Genomic DNA, 14,878 nt, shown 5'->3' with positions numbered 1-14,878 from the left:
CTCTCACACACGAATTCAACCTGCTTTAAATTTACAGTACCTTGGCTCCAGGTCACCTGGATTTAGTCCCGGTATACCTGTGGTAAAAATGTTTGAGTCAAAGAAAAACAAACAACGAAAAGCTGACCAGAGGCCTGTACTACGAAGCAAGATTTGGCGTTAACGAGGTAACTTCAGGTTCAACCCACGGTTTTCTGTATCACGATGGTGGATCACTTGTTACCGGGTTAAATCGCCGTGGTAACATATGCTGAACACCTAACCTGGTCGGTTAGGTGTTCAGCATAAATTAGGTGTTGGCCAGTTGGAGATTTGAGATCAACCGGTGTTAAAGCACCGCCTACTGACCAATCAATACTCGATTGATAACGGCGTCACCGTTCTTAGAAGATCAGGTGGAGCTTGGTGCTAGGAGAGGGAGAGAGAGAGAGAGAGACAGAGAGAGAGAGAGAGAGAGAGAGAGAGAGAGAGAGAGAGAGAGAGAGAGAGAGAGAGAGAGAGAGAGAGAGAGAGAGAGGTGCCCTCAGAAAAGTTAAAACATTTAGACACAACCCCGTTAACATTCCCTGATGGGTATTTTTATGAAAGATATAGATTTTCAGGGGAGGGAATTACATATATTCTATTTATCGGCTTCTTGAGCCGTGTGTTGCCAATGTGCACATCGGTTTGAATTATGTTTTCATATTTTTTTATTTGCTCTCACGATCACTTCCCACTGCCAGGGTTATGGAGGAAATATTTATTCATAATTCAAATTGAAAGTCCAAAGAGAAATTGAATGTCCAAAGAGAAAACGAAGCGAGATCAAATTAAAAATATTATTATTTTTTAAAACTTTCCATTTGGCTTTTCCATTTGGATTTAATATTTGGCTTTTGAATTTAAATTTAACATTGGCTTTTCCATTTGGATTTAATATTTGGCTTTTGAATTTAAATTTAACATTGGCTTTTAATTTGGATTTAATATTTGGCTTTTGAATTTCAATTTAACATTGGCTTTTAATTTGGATTTAATATTTGGCTTTTCGATTTCAATTTAACATTGGATTTTCATTTGGATTTAATATTTGGCTTTTGAATTTACATTTAACATTGGCTTTTCATTTGGACTTGACACATGTCAATGTAAATGAGGAGGCGTGGCCCAAAGGCTGCAGAGGCACCTTATGGACAGCAGGGGGAGCTGACTGCTGGGGAGCTCACTGTTGAGGAGCATCTGTCTGCAGCTTGGCCACCAGGCTGGCTTATCCTCTTATTTCACATGATAGAAACTGATGATGTAGGCTAAACACAAACGACATTTCATGCAACAACAGTGAAGTTTTCATGTAGATACTATAATTGGGCCCGTGTTAGTGAGGACTAGATTAGGACTGGATTTAAAGCTGATTCTGGTTTCCAGCTTCGCCCCAGGTGTGTCTGTTTAAAACACGGACGGAGACAACTTCTCTCTTTTGATGTTTTATTTAATTAAGCAACAGTACAAACATGGGTGTGGGTAGCTCTACTACGTATGTTTGTGTGTTGTCAGATCTCAAGGACACACACACACACACACACACACACACTCTCAACCGGGTAGTCATCGTCCGAACTGCGACCTCTCCTTTTTCTTTCTCTCACTTTTTTCTCCGGGTGGTGCGTCAGTGTGAGGTGCGTGTCCGCGCTATTCTCCGACACGTACTCACAACAATCACTCCTGATTGACGGCCTTTTGTACAGCCCGTGTACTTTTCGTTCATTTGATTTCCGATTTTGAAACGATATCCAAATTTGGAAAATGGGTCATTTTAAACCTTGTTAATAATGATGACAATGTGTTCAAACGTAAAACGTGTGTGAAATAGCAGATGGAAATTATAAAAAAGCAATCGATTCTATAATCTAGATCGGGATCTAGATTAGATCTAAGAATCTAGCAGCAGCAGCAAACAATTGGAAACTTCTTACAATTTTTGTCTGCTATTTCACCACTAAATTCACTATTGAGACTTTTTTATGCAGCAATTAACTGTGTAGAGTTTGAATATGGGCAGTTTTACAAACATTGATGGCCAACTGCACATTTTCTCCTTCTTTGTCAGAAGCTTCAGTCTGACGGGACAGCCAGCTGGTGGCGGCCGGGATCGCCTCCCTGCTGGCTGGCCAGTGATGCTGACAGACACCTGCTGTCAGCTGGAAGTCTCTCAATAGAATCATGGACAAGTTTATTTCCTGAAATATGGCTTGTTTTACGTTTGAACACATTATCATCAATATTAACAAGGTTTAAAATGACCCATTTTTCAAATTTGGATATCGTTTCAAAATCGGAAATCAAATGAACGAAAAAGTACACGGGCTGTACAAAAGGCCGTCAATCAGGAGTGATTGTTGTGAGTACGTGTCGGAGAATAGCGCGGACACGCACCTCACACCACGCGCACCACCTGGAGAAAAAAGTGAGAGAAATAAAAAAGGAGAGGTCGCAGTTCGGACGATGACTACCCGGTTGAGATTGTGTGTGTGCGTGTGTGTGTCCTCGAGATCTGACAACACACAAACACACGTAGTAGAGCTACCCACACCCATGTTTGTACTGTTGTGAGCTCCCCAGCAGTCAGCTCCCCCTGCTGTCCATAAGGTGCCTCGGCACCCCTTTCGTTTCAGACCCTCCCACCAACCTTTGGGCCACGCCTCCTCATTTATATTGACATGTGTCAAGTCCAAATGAAAAGCCAATGTTAAATGTAAATTCAAAAGCCAAATATTAAATCCAAATGAAAATCCAATGTTAAATTGAAATCGAAAAGCCAAATATTAAATCCAAATGGAAAAGCCAATGTTAAATTTAAATTCAAAAGCCAAATATTAAATCCAAATGGAAAAGCCAAATGGAAAATTTAAAAAAAATAATAATATTTTTAATTTGATCAATGGAAAATTTAAAAAAATAATAATATTTTTAATTTGATCTCGCTTTGTTTTCTCTTTGGACTTTCAATTTCTCTTTGGACTTTCAATTTGAATTATGAATAAATATTTCCTCCATACAGGGTTGCAACTGAAATAATAGACTAAAGCAACGGCAGTTTATGGAAAGCACAAGCGTAATTATGTTCAGATCTTATGCCTGACGGTAGACATATAACCGACAAGAAGGAGCTGGTTGAGTCATGAATGTGCATTGTGGAAGTAGCCTACTGGCTAATGCTGCTGTGATGAGGGCTCAACCAGATCCTTCTTGTCGGTTATTGGCTGGAACACTGTTTGTTATGTTTGGTGGTGCAGGTTGGCCAGTTTGTTTTTGTTGGCGTTTGTGGAGCCTGGGCTGTCTACAGAGACCGCGTTTTTTTACATTGTGTTCAGGGGACAGGCAGCTAGCGCATAGTGAGGAGATGTTTGCTGTATGTGACGAAAAATGTTGTAGCCTAAAAAACGTGTTACATCACTTAGAGCACCTTTAATGTTCACTGAAATAAACCAGTGGTTGCCTTAAAAGGTTAAAAATAAATGCACAGAACACAGAAGCATGGTTTGCAAAATGACTAGGCCTAGATGTGATGTTGTATGCATGATGGGATAAAACATGTTGGTATGGTCCTTTAAGGCACCACTTTGATGTAGGCTGTATGACTGATTAATATTCAAATTGTTCATACTTTCATGTGACCCATGCCTTTATGCAAGAACAAAACATTGAATTGAAAAAGCCATCATTCCTGTCACTGGTGTTATTGCTTAGAAAAACATGTTTTTTGAACATTTCAAAGTTGGATTGATTTGTAAAGCACTGCTGCCTCACTCCAGCCATTCAAAACTCTACAGCTCACTTCAACACGCTCTCTTGTCTCTCACTCACTTCCTGTTGTGGAGTAAAATCAAACACTTGTTTTCCCTCTCCCCGCTTCGCTCTTTAAGGACAAGTTCTAACAAGGCGGATGCTACACATGACATCACTCTTCAGAAAAGAGCAGTAATTCCTGACAGATTTATGACTGCCAGACACTAGAAGACTGTGAACAGACTTTGAAAAGACTAAAGTCTGACACCATCTCACATCTAAGTTAAAGTGCTCATATTTTGCTCATTTTCACGTTCATAATTGTATTTAGAGGTTGTATCAGAATAGGTTTACATGGTTTAATTTTCAGAAAACACCATATTTATGTTGTACTGCACATTGCTGCAGCTCCTCTTTTCACCCTGTGTGTTGAGCTCTCTGTTTTAGCTACAGAGTGAGGCATCTCACTTCTGTTCATCTTTGTTGGGAGTCGCACATGCTCAGTAAGTACTGCTAGCTAGTCAGTTGCAGAGTATGAGGGCGTGCCACGCTAGCAGCTAGGCGAGCATTATAACTGGACTTTGGGCTTTTTCACTTTGTAAACCTATAATGTGCACAAAAAAGATTTAAGATATAACACAATAAAGGAAAATGAAAAAGCCAAAAAGCATAAATGAGCACTTTAAAGACTGTCATAATATGTAAAGACTGGGGATCTTGCAGGGTCACACATTGCAAGACAACAAGTAGATCAGTGGTGTAGTCTACATGATACGCAGGTATTTGCAGTATACCCACTAAGAAAGCTCCAGGATTTCCATATACCCACTTAAAAATGCCCAATGACACGCAACAACATACTTTCCATTATAGTTGTGATATATTTTGAATTGTCATCTGTGTTTTTCTTCTTCACATAGCCTAAATAAAGGTATTGCCACCGTAAATTGGTGCATGAAAGTGTATCCAAATACAGGAAATGAAGTCGTTGATGCTCAAAACTTCCCTGGGGAAGGACACCCAGACCCCCCACTATGTGATGGCCCCCACCTCCCCCAAAGGCAGATTCTGGCCCATATATATACAGTACAGTATACCCACTACAATACATTAGACTACACCACTGAACTAGATTCATTTTGAAAAGTTTTACCAAGCTAGCTAGGATGTAGAAGGGTTAAAAATCGGCAACTTTCCCTCTTTCGCGTTTAACGTAGCGCAGCGCCATAGCAACCATAAACAATACCGACTCTAGCTGTTGTTGCTTCCTGTTTGGTGCTGGAGGGAGCACACCCATTGGTTATTGACAATGTTCACATGATTAAACTTCACTACGAAGACTTACAACTCAAGGTGTGGACAGACAGAGCCGATAATCGGCCGTCGGACAGTCTGGCGAGGTCAGTGACTTGAGTCTGTTCGGTGTGTTGCGTGCCGTCGTCCATCCGAGAGGCCGTCGGCCTTCATTTTGGCCGATTTGACATGTATAATCGGTGGGGCGGGCACTACCGGCAGTCGGACTCAAATGACCCATCTGATTGGTGGAGTGCTAACCCAGAAACGGGGAGCGGGATGAGCGTGACTAGAGTCTCTCAAAATCTGATGAAAATCTTTTAAACTGACCTTTGTTGATCTGAAATGAAGACAGATTCAGCAACTGCACGGACTATTTCCTGTTTAAAATGTTTTCAGAAACACATTTCGGTGAACTGTTTTAGTACAATATGAGATTGTATTCTGAACAAGACGCAATCACAGTCTGTCTTTGAATTTCCGGAGAAACCAGACCCACGTGACGCGTTCGTCCAATCAGCTGCCGGTTTTTATTTTTGGGCGACAATACAGATTAGCGGTTATGGAGACGTATTACGTCTAGTCACTTTGGTGTGTTCCGAGGCACTTTTTTGACCAACTCGGGGAGACTGATCAGTCCAACTGCCTTTTCTCCCAACGTTTGGCCGTCGGCTCTGTGTGTCCACACCTTTAGGGTAATAAGATAGCTTGAAATTGGCTTTTTTTTTTTCTATTAAAAATAGAAAAGAAAAAAGATCTGAAGAACAAGTCTGACTAGATACTGGAAGCCAGCTCTCAGTACATGAGGGTGTTTGGTGTTTTAAGCCCCCAACTTAGGGTTAAGGTTAGAGTTAGGTGCCTTGAAGTCAACGGTCACAGCGCTGCCTTGAAGTCAACATTGGGGGCTTAAAATACCATTGAGCGTACATGAGCGTTTTTTTTATACGTGATGTCACAGACACATTCCAGTTGGTTACTTTGATACTGATACCATGCCATATAGCCTACTTCTGAATTGTGTGTACCGCGGCACGACCATAGCATGTTCCTGGCTGCCGAATCGCCATCAGGCAGCGAATGGACAAAGCACTGGATTGTCAAAGTGCAGAATGCTTCTTTCATCAATTAGGCAAATTCAAGAACACCAAACAACAAGACAGAGTTTCCCCCTACCATTATAAGGCTTAGATGCAGCACCCAAGCCATTTTGGGGCACCACCAAAGCTGAATGAATGTAGAACCAAAGTGAGCATCAAAACTAACTGAAAGACTCTTCTCAGATCTAATGATTGTAGTTAGTCCCCAGTGGACTTATTTAGCAAGTTTTTGTCTTAAGCTTTTTGAGTGTTATTTGTTTATTATCTGCTCTGGCTTGTCTAACATTTTATACACAGATATGGTTAAAAAAAAATAAATAGTCCATACAATGTGAAATTAAATATTTTTTTTTACTAAAAAAACTTAAAATGCGAGCACCTATGTCTTCCACAAACCTAGCGAAAAAACACTGACAATCTTCAGTTCAAATATAGATTCTGTGAAGGTTCATAACTGGATATCATGCCAGTTTGTCTGTGTTTTATTCTTTTGTTAGTTCAGTAACTGGTGGAAATGGAGCGATTCCAGCAAGTCAACCTCCGGAGCATCTTGCACAATCCATACAATCATTTTCATATCGTATTCTTCAAGCATGCTTGAATAATGACCAGTGTGTGTGTGTGTGTGTGTGTGTGTGTGTGTGTGTGTATTAGGTGTGCCTGTGTGGGTGTGCTTCGGTTGACTTAACAATGTGACCGGTATCATTTTTCTGCCGACAGGCCGTGTACAGGCTTGCAGGAGAACAGTGACTTTTAGATTTGAATATTTTTTTTTTTTTTTTTTTTTTTTGTACTTGTCACAACATGGGTTTAAAGTTTCGGTTCACACGCTCGTGTTAACTGAAATACCTGCTTCTGAGACTTTCCTTGTGTTTTTGACATTTTATAGACCAAACAACTACTCGACGAATCGAGAAAATAATCAACAGGTTAATCAACAATGAAAATAATTGTTAGTTGGAGCCCTAGGTCACCTCCTCTCTGCCCAAGTAAATCATATTTTGTTACTTTACACCGGCCTGACTCCATCCACCATGTTGGTATTTTCAAAACTCTTTCCTATAGACAGTAGAGTATGTGCGCAGTGCTTTGTGAAATGGGATTTGAGGCTTTGGAGAAGACATCAACTTTAAACTGCCCTGCTTGCTCCTGAAGAGGATAAAACCTCATTCCATGACAGGCTTTCCTCACTAGCTTACATTAGCATTACTCACTGGGAAACTACACAAACTGTTTAGTCCCCTCAAGGTGATGTCAAGTGCTTCTTTGTCTGAGATGACATAATGTATGCAGCTTAAGTCCAGACATGTTTAACCTAGAGTGCCCATGGGTGCGCCTTGAACCGTGCTCCTTCAAAAACACAGGGTGCAAAGCTCTGAGGAGACAGATCTAATTATTTTTATACCAGTGAATGAAAACGGACTAGATAGAACGCTATCGGTTCTTGACTTTAACCCTTGTGTTGTCCTCCCATGTCAAAATTAACACATTTTTGTAGCATTTTTCGACGTACCACTACCACCGGTAGACACTTACACCAACTTGTTGGAACTATTTTTAAACTCATTTTGGATTTTATAGTCAATAAACCTCATGTATCCTTTATGAAATTTAATCTAATTTTAGAGTAAAAAAAAGGCAGAAAGTATACATTATTATGACTGATAGTTAAGATCAGGGGATGTTTATGGATAATCAAAGACTGTCAAAGTTTAGTCGTTTAGTTGTTATAGCAACAAAAGACGCTCTCGACTGCTTTTTGGAACCAAAACGCTGCCAGCTTCTTCTTTTTTTATTACAAAAGCGCCCTAATCAACTTTTTCTTGTCAAAAAACACGCTATGTGTGAACATAGCCTAAGGCTCAAAATGTAATGTTTGGCAGGTGTCAACTCAAAGACCTGAACTCGACACACTGCCCCTTTTTCCACAGGAACTAGTAGAAAGTCTCACCAGGCGTTGTCATAGTCAGAGTACGCTAGTTCAGAGATATAAGACGTAACATGCACAAACGATCATTAAAGGTATAGTAAGCAGTGTTTTCCCAAGTGTTGTGCGAAGCTGCCCCCCACCAGGCCTAAGCCACTGGGAATTATTTTTTTAATGTATTTTTAAGAACATTTTTGAACTACAGTTACAGTGGGGCGCCTCAGTTGGAAACTTAGACATAGTCATACTGTATTTTTAAATCTCCAGTTATCTTTCAGCTCTGACTTAATGTAGGCCCCTATGGAATCTGTCTTATAGCTTTTTTTAATTCTTAATTTTGCGGTTCCGTCTATGATTCTGTTATCACAGAAACTGTAGGGCTCTCCATAAATGCTGCCATCAGGCTGTGACTCTGGGCCCTAGTCAAAAAAAAGACTCTTGCCATCGGGCTAAACTAATTTTCTGGGGCAAACCCTGGTGATGTGTTGACGGCGGCCCGCCACGGTAAAATTTCTGCCGCCACAGTATCAGAAATAAGTCAGACACACAACAGGGTTTCCGCTATGTACACCGCCGCTCCTTCAGCTGTTTATGTAAAGTCGTAATTACACGACTCTGCAGAGCCGTCTGCTCTACTGAACTCAAGCGAACTGTCATCTGCTCTCGCTCCCCTTTAGGGTGAGCAAAGGAACAGTGACAGGACGTCATCACTCGCGAAGTCATGGCAACCAAATAAACAACAGGGCGAGTACTACTTGACACTCAATCTTAGGCAAAGTGACAAACAGCGACGAAACCCGCGACATGAAATCCGCACTCACGCGGGTCCCATGAAATATGACAGCTACAGTTTATGGGAAAATAGCATTGTGGACACTGAAGTTAATGAATTTACTGTTTATCAGACCCCAGATGAGACAAGAAGCTAACGTTAGCGAACGCTGCGGTGACGGTCCCTCTGCCTCTGACTCTACTGTTTTAAAACCGTTTCCCAGGTTAGTGGGGGTGCACACCGCTCAAAACCAACATGAAAAACGTAGCTAGTAATGTTCCCTCAACGTTTTGTTTTGTTGTTAAACTGCGTGTAAAATGAGCGGTGACGTTAAATCACCGGTTTCAGGTAACGGCACCCTACGGTACCGTCTATTTGCTGGATGGTTTCAAGGTAACGGTCGGTAGCTAACATTAGCAGATAAGCCCGTTGACAGCGACGTTGTTGTTCATATTTGGGCACAATTTTTCTGACAGTAGTAGTGGTCATAGTGACTGAAAGTGTGATGTGAGATGCTAAAAAGAAACTACACGCTGTTTTCGATAAAAAAATCCCCCGCCGCTACCTGCTGAAAATTCTAGAGGAAGCCCTGTGTAGCGCCCTGTGTAGCTCTCTATTAACTGGTGTTAATACAGCTCTGGCTGTGTAAATGGAAAACAAACTGAAAGGAGTACATGAGCCACATAAACACTCTTCCAGCCAAACGGCAACAGGCGGCGACAGTTGATGGTAGGGGGTGTGTGGGGGGGAGACAGCACGTGAATGTGCTGGCCGGCCACTAGTTATCTGTCCCTGAATCTGGGGGGCGGAGCTTCTGCGGGGCTTACTGCACCTTTAAACCCATCCACAGCATCAACAAAGAGTCGCTTTCATCTAGCTCCAAAATCTTGAGTCAAGAACTGAATCTTCACTGTCAAAACACGTGAAACATCACACAGCTCCTACAGCCAATGTACCGTCTGGAAAGATTTCTGCCACGAGGAGCTTTTATTGTCTTCTCTCCATCCTGTCCTCCTCCTGTTCACCATCTTCCTCTCTTTCATCTTGTTCTCTCTCTGTCTCTCTCTAATGGACCTGGCAGCCTCATCAATAATACACTCAAAACATCCATCTGCTTCAGCAGCTTCAGACAACAATGAACAGCTTTTTCATGCAACTCTGTGTGTGTGTGTGTATGTGTGTGTGTGTGTGTGTGTGTGTGTGTGTGTGTGTGTGGGTCATGCATGTGGCCTAACTACACCCTCTCGCCTCTTTTGTAGCTCCGCAGTAGGTAACTGGTTCATCTAACAAGAGCACAACAAAGGTAACAGGATCTATAAACTGTGTGTGTGTGTGTGTGTGTGTGTGTGTGTGTGTGTGTGTGTGTGTGTGTGTGTGGGGGGGGTGTTGCACATCTGCAAGACTGTGTTGCTATGTTGAGTGTGGTGAAAGACTTAAAACAACTCGTACTCACAACCGACCAACGGGACATTTTAGCGTCTCTTGAGCTCATTGTTTTGGTTTCACAGCCCACAACCTTACTACTGTACAGTAGTAGGTGACCAGCTGCTCAACATATAGCAGAATATTTAGCAGCTGAAGAGATTTAAAGATTTCCCTCTCTTTCTTGGTTCTTTGCATTTTAGAGGATCAAAAAGTAGCTGTGGAGAGGATGAATAATGTTGCTCTGAGTCCACTGAATGTGTAAATATAATTGTTTGCTCACAGGTTCACGTCAACAATCGTATATGGTGATAACTAGGGGTGGGAATCACCAGAGGCCTCACAATACGATATCATCACGATACTTATGTCACAATACGATATTATTGCAATTTTTACCTTTTTTCAATATTCTGCGATATATTGCAATTATTACCTTTTTTCCAACTTCAACAACTACTACAGCATTGCCACGGAAAATATCGCGATATTATGCCGTATCGATTTTTTCCCCCACCCCTAGTGATAACATGTCAGTGTTTCCAGCCTGCTCCAATGCTCTTATGTGGTCAACGAATGGATCAATGCTGCTTTAAAGGAGCATGTTTACCTTACTATGGCATTATTATGAGATGCAAATTTCACATTTTTGATCTATGCATTAAATAAGGTGATTCTAAATCATTATAATTCACATCATATGTGTATTAAGCTATTACTACTGCTTATGTCCTAACCTGTGTAAATCCACCACTTTTTGCTTGATTTTCGTCTAATTCCCGTTCCCAAAGGGAAAAGCTTATAACAGAAGAACTGCAAGGCCAAAATGTATGTATGGGGCTTCATTCGAAACCTAAATTCTTCTAGTTTCTGAAAATGTGCTTGATTAGCATGTGATTAAAACACAACATACACTACAGCAGTTCAAACATGGTTCAAAATAGTTGTTTTGGTCCCCATCTAAAATAAATTACTTTTTGAAGCAGAAAAAAATAACTAAAAGATACTTTGTGCCACACTATGCAGAACCCAACACATACCTTTTCAATAGCATGAGCACTAAGATTATGAATAATACTTTGGTGCTAATGATTTCAGTCAAATGAACGGAATGATTGAATTGCAGAGATTTTTACCAATCAAACGATGTACAGCATGTCCATATTGACAAAAGTTTTGAACTTTTGTGTTGAAATGCTTATTATGTAACGTGTCAGAACTCAAGTAAGTTACATAACGGGGTCGCCGGCGATGTTAACAGGTTAATGAGCCAAACAATCTATGCAATAGCTCATAATAATGACTTGTTTTGACCATTCCTAACAATTTCATCTTTTTTGTGCAAGGAGCTGATACAGAATACACGTTCCTGCTAGTTTACCTTTTGTCAAATATGTTTTTTACTTAAGGACTTCTCTTTTTAATGCTGTCGGGCTGAAACAATCTTTGAATTAATCAAATAGTTGTTCCACGTTAAAATGAATCCACAATTCTGACAAGTGAGTAGTTGTTTATAAAGTTAAAATTCCAAACATTCAGTGGTTAAAGCGTCTATAGTCTATATCCACAACGTTCCACTTCTGGGATTGTTCTTCCACTCTTTTCTGATGTCCGTTTTAGGATGTCCTATGGACAGTTACTATGGTTAACTGCTCCTCATATCTCTGCAGGGTAAATCCAGACAGCTAGCTAGACTATCTGTCCAATCTGAGTTTACAGTTGCACGACTACAACAACCTTTGAATGTACACGTTCCCCCCTTCCTGAGGCTATTTTGCAGCGGCACCATGGCTCCACTCGGCGCATAGCACCGCCCAAGACGACTGTGATTGGTTTAAAGAAATGCCGATAAACCAGAACGTGCTTCTCTCCCATTTCGGAATGCTGCGTTGACTAGCCGGACCTTCCTTCGCAGCGCTGCGGAGAAAGGTCTGGCAAAGCGAGACTAAAGCTTCTAAGAAGCGAGGCTGGATTGCATGGAACAGCCCTGGGCCCTCAGACCACCAAGAGCCCACACAGCCGCCAGTGTCAATTTAATGAATTGTGAATTTGATTTGAAAATATGTGCCGACTCAACTACTATAATAACAAAGATGGGTCCTGCATGATTGGTTTATCTTGTGGCCCTTCCTATATCAACAAAAATGTTTTTTTTATTTTAGTTTGCTGCTCAGATGGTGCATATTCTTAAATAAGCCCCTTTACCAGTTTATTCTGGCCATGCTGAAATGTGATTTAAATGTTGAAATCATCATAAATTGAATATGTTTGGGTTTTGCACTGATGGTCGGACAAAACAAGCTATTTGAAGACAGTCTCTGATCAAGTTTGGTTGGCATTTTCACAGTTTTTTTTGAATTATAACAAAATAATTAGGCCTAAAAAAAATGAAAATAATTATTTGTTGTAGCCCTAGTTATTGCACCTTTAAAGAAGTAAGGGGTTTCCATGAGCTTCTTTCGACATTTTTTTTAATGCTTTCAGCATTTTTTTCAACACTTTTGATGCAATTTTAACCTTTTGTATCCTTTTGATGCTTTTTGACACTTTTTCACGCTTTAGACACTTTCGGGCTTTTTCAACATTTTTGTCAGCGTTTGCTTTTGGCACTAATTTAGGCTTTCGAAGTTTTTATGCTTTTTTTGACAAACTTGTTGATGCTTTTTTTTCCAGGCCTACACCTTCTAAAAAACACTTTTTCTTGACACTTTTCTGGGTGTCCACACAGCCTTCAGGGTGTCACATCGCTGTCTTACCCAGTTCTCGAAGTGCTTGCCGCCGTTGTGCAGGATGTCCTCGAACTGGATGATGCAGTTGGCCACGAAGTCGTCGTAGCCGATGGGAGCGTCGTGGAAGACGGACAGCTCGATCCTGCGGCCGCCGTGGACCTCCGTGGTGAACTCATCGTTCCACGCGGGGCTGTTGTTCTTCTGCTTGGTGGAGGTCTGACCCACGCGGGAGTCATCCACATTCAGGGCGATGTACGTGTCCAGGAGGAAGGTCTGGGTCTTGGGGCCGACGGCGTGACGCAGGGACAGAGCCGTCGGTTTGAGGTCCAGAGCCTCGCGGATCTTGATCTTCAGCTGCCCGTTGAAGATCACCATGGCAGTGGAACGGTCCCTACGCTTTCTAGCCTACTGGAACTGTGACTTGTTTACAATGTAAAGACCCTACCTTTCTCCTCCACCTCGTGCTGTAACGGTTTCAATAACGGCTCCGTTCAACCGGTGGTCCTCCAGGCAGATACTGTAAATCCTTCCAGTTGAATATGACGAAGAAAACGCAAACTGCGACGCCTCTTAAAAAAATGCTTTGGTCCGCATTAGCTTTTTAACTTGCCTTAAAACGTCTATAGACCATTTCACAGTTGTAATGACATCAACTGGCAGGAAGTTAACAAGGGGCCAGGCTGTTGCCTAGCAATGGGATTCCATCGGAAAGGTCTATACTTGTCGAATATGCTACAAATATCCCCCCTTAAACATAAACTGCAGCAACAGAGAAGACGACCGTTAGCCGGGGGGAGCCTTCCTCAGAAGTGCATGGAAGAAACATGAACAGCTACAGCAGAGTTAGCAACAAAAAAAACAAAACGAGCAAAAGGCCCCAGATGTGAATCGCTCTGTCATGTTTTTTTTTTGTTTTTTTTTTACCGTCGAGGTGTTAAAAAAATCCGTTAGCTGTAGCAGGACACCATGGAAGCACGAGCCTGTGTTGCATTGCACCGTGTGGTATTAGAGGTGGGAGGCTCCAGATGAGTGCTGGCAGCCGCCGGAGCGCAGCGAGCAGACAGCGGCTGGTAACCGCAGCAGAGGCGGAGAGGAGGGGCAGATTCAGGCGGTAGGTAGGGAGGTAGGTAGGTAAATGCTCCTCGTTGCACGGCCTAGTTTCAGCCACTGCTGTTAATCTTAACTTCCCGTGGACATACCTCTGGCTGCCTCCCCCTCCGACACTGCTCTTTCTCCGTCTCTCTCTGGTGCAGGAAATGCGAAAAACACGTCAGATTTCCCGGAGCCTGGTGTGACAGACTGGGGAGTGCGACACAAGCCAGACTAGGGAGGTGGTTAGAATCAGCAGGGCTGGGAAGAGGAGAGGGGGGACAGACCAGTACGTGTCTGGGTGAATAAATGAGTGGAGAAAGTGGAGAAAAACGCTTTAAGGTGCCCTTGAGCAAGGCTCTTCTTAATCGCCCAGGTGGAGCTGGAAAGAAGCCCATGCAGAGCTGCAGCTCCTGTAGTTTTGTACACGAAACTGTGGGAAATGCAGGAACACGTGTGAAGTGCATTTTCTGCAGTTAAGTAATCCATTGCATAATAACTTAATAAATGCAACTGACAACTCTATAAAAGATGGGACCTCATGGGATGCCACATGACCATATTGCAACGTATGCATTGATATCAAAATGCACTGATATCAAAAATGTATTTGTTTAAACAGCTAAAACCTTGTTTAATTATCTAGGCCTAGCACATACGTATGCTTTAGATATTTTAACAACGTTTTGAAGTTTGTGATCTAAGAAAGCAGTTTAGATATAGCCTAGCAGGGGCGTAGCCGTAATTTCCGAAGTGAGGGGGACAGATGTTCAGGAGGATG

At 41.9% G+C, this 14,878-nt stretch overlaps 1 protein-coding gene across 2 annotated transcripts in view; it reads right to left on the bottom strand.

Moving 5' to 3' along the window:
* LOC116061689 (protein kinase C epsilon type-like) overlaps positions 1–14,527 on the bottom strand; it is a 104,362-nt gene extending 89,835 nt beyond the window's left edge. For both annotated transcript variants that reach the window (XM_031316004.2, XM_031316005.2), the window contains exon 1: positions 13,036–14,527. In XM_031316004.2, the coding sequence (XP_031171864.1) occupies positions 13,036–13,383 (348 nt within the window). In that variant the 5' untranslated portion in view covers positions 13,384–14,527. The remainder of the gene's footprint in view (positions 1–13,035) is intronic.
* Between the last annotated feature and the right edge of the window lie 351 nt (positions 14,528–14,878).

The sequence above is a fragment of the Sander lucioperca genome, chromosome 15 (assembly GCF_008315115.2).
Source record: "Sander lucioperca isolate FBNREF2018 chromosome 15, SLUC_FBN_1.2, whole genome shotgun sequence".
NCBI classification, from domain to species: Eukaryota; Metazoa; Chordata; class Actinopteri; order Perciformes; family Percidae; genus Sander; species Sander lucioperca.
The sequence above is the reverse complement of the archived record's forward strand: the minus strand, read 5'-3'. Positions and strand labels throughout refer to the sequence as shown.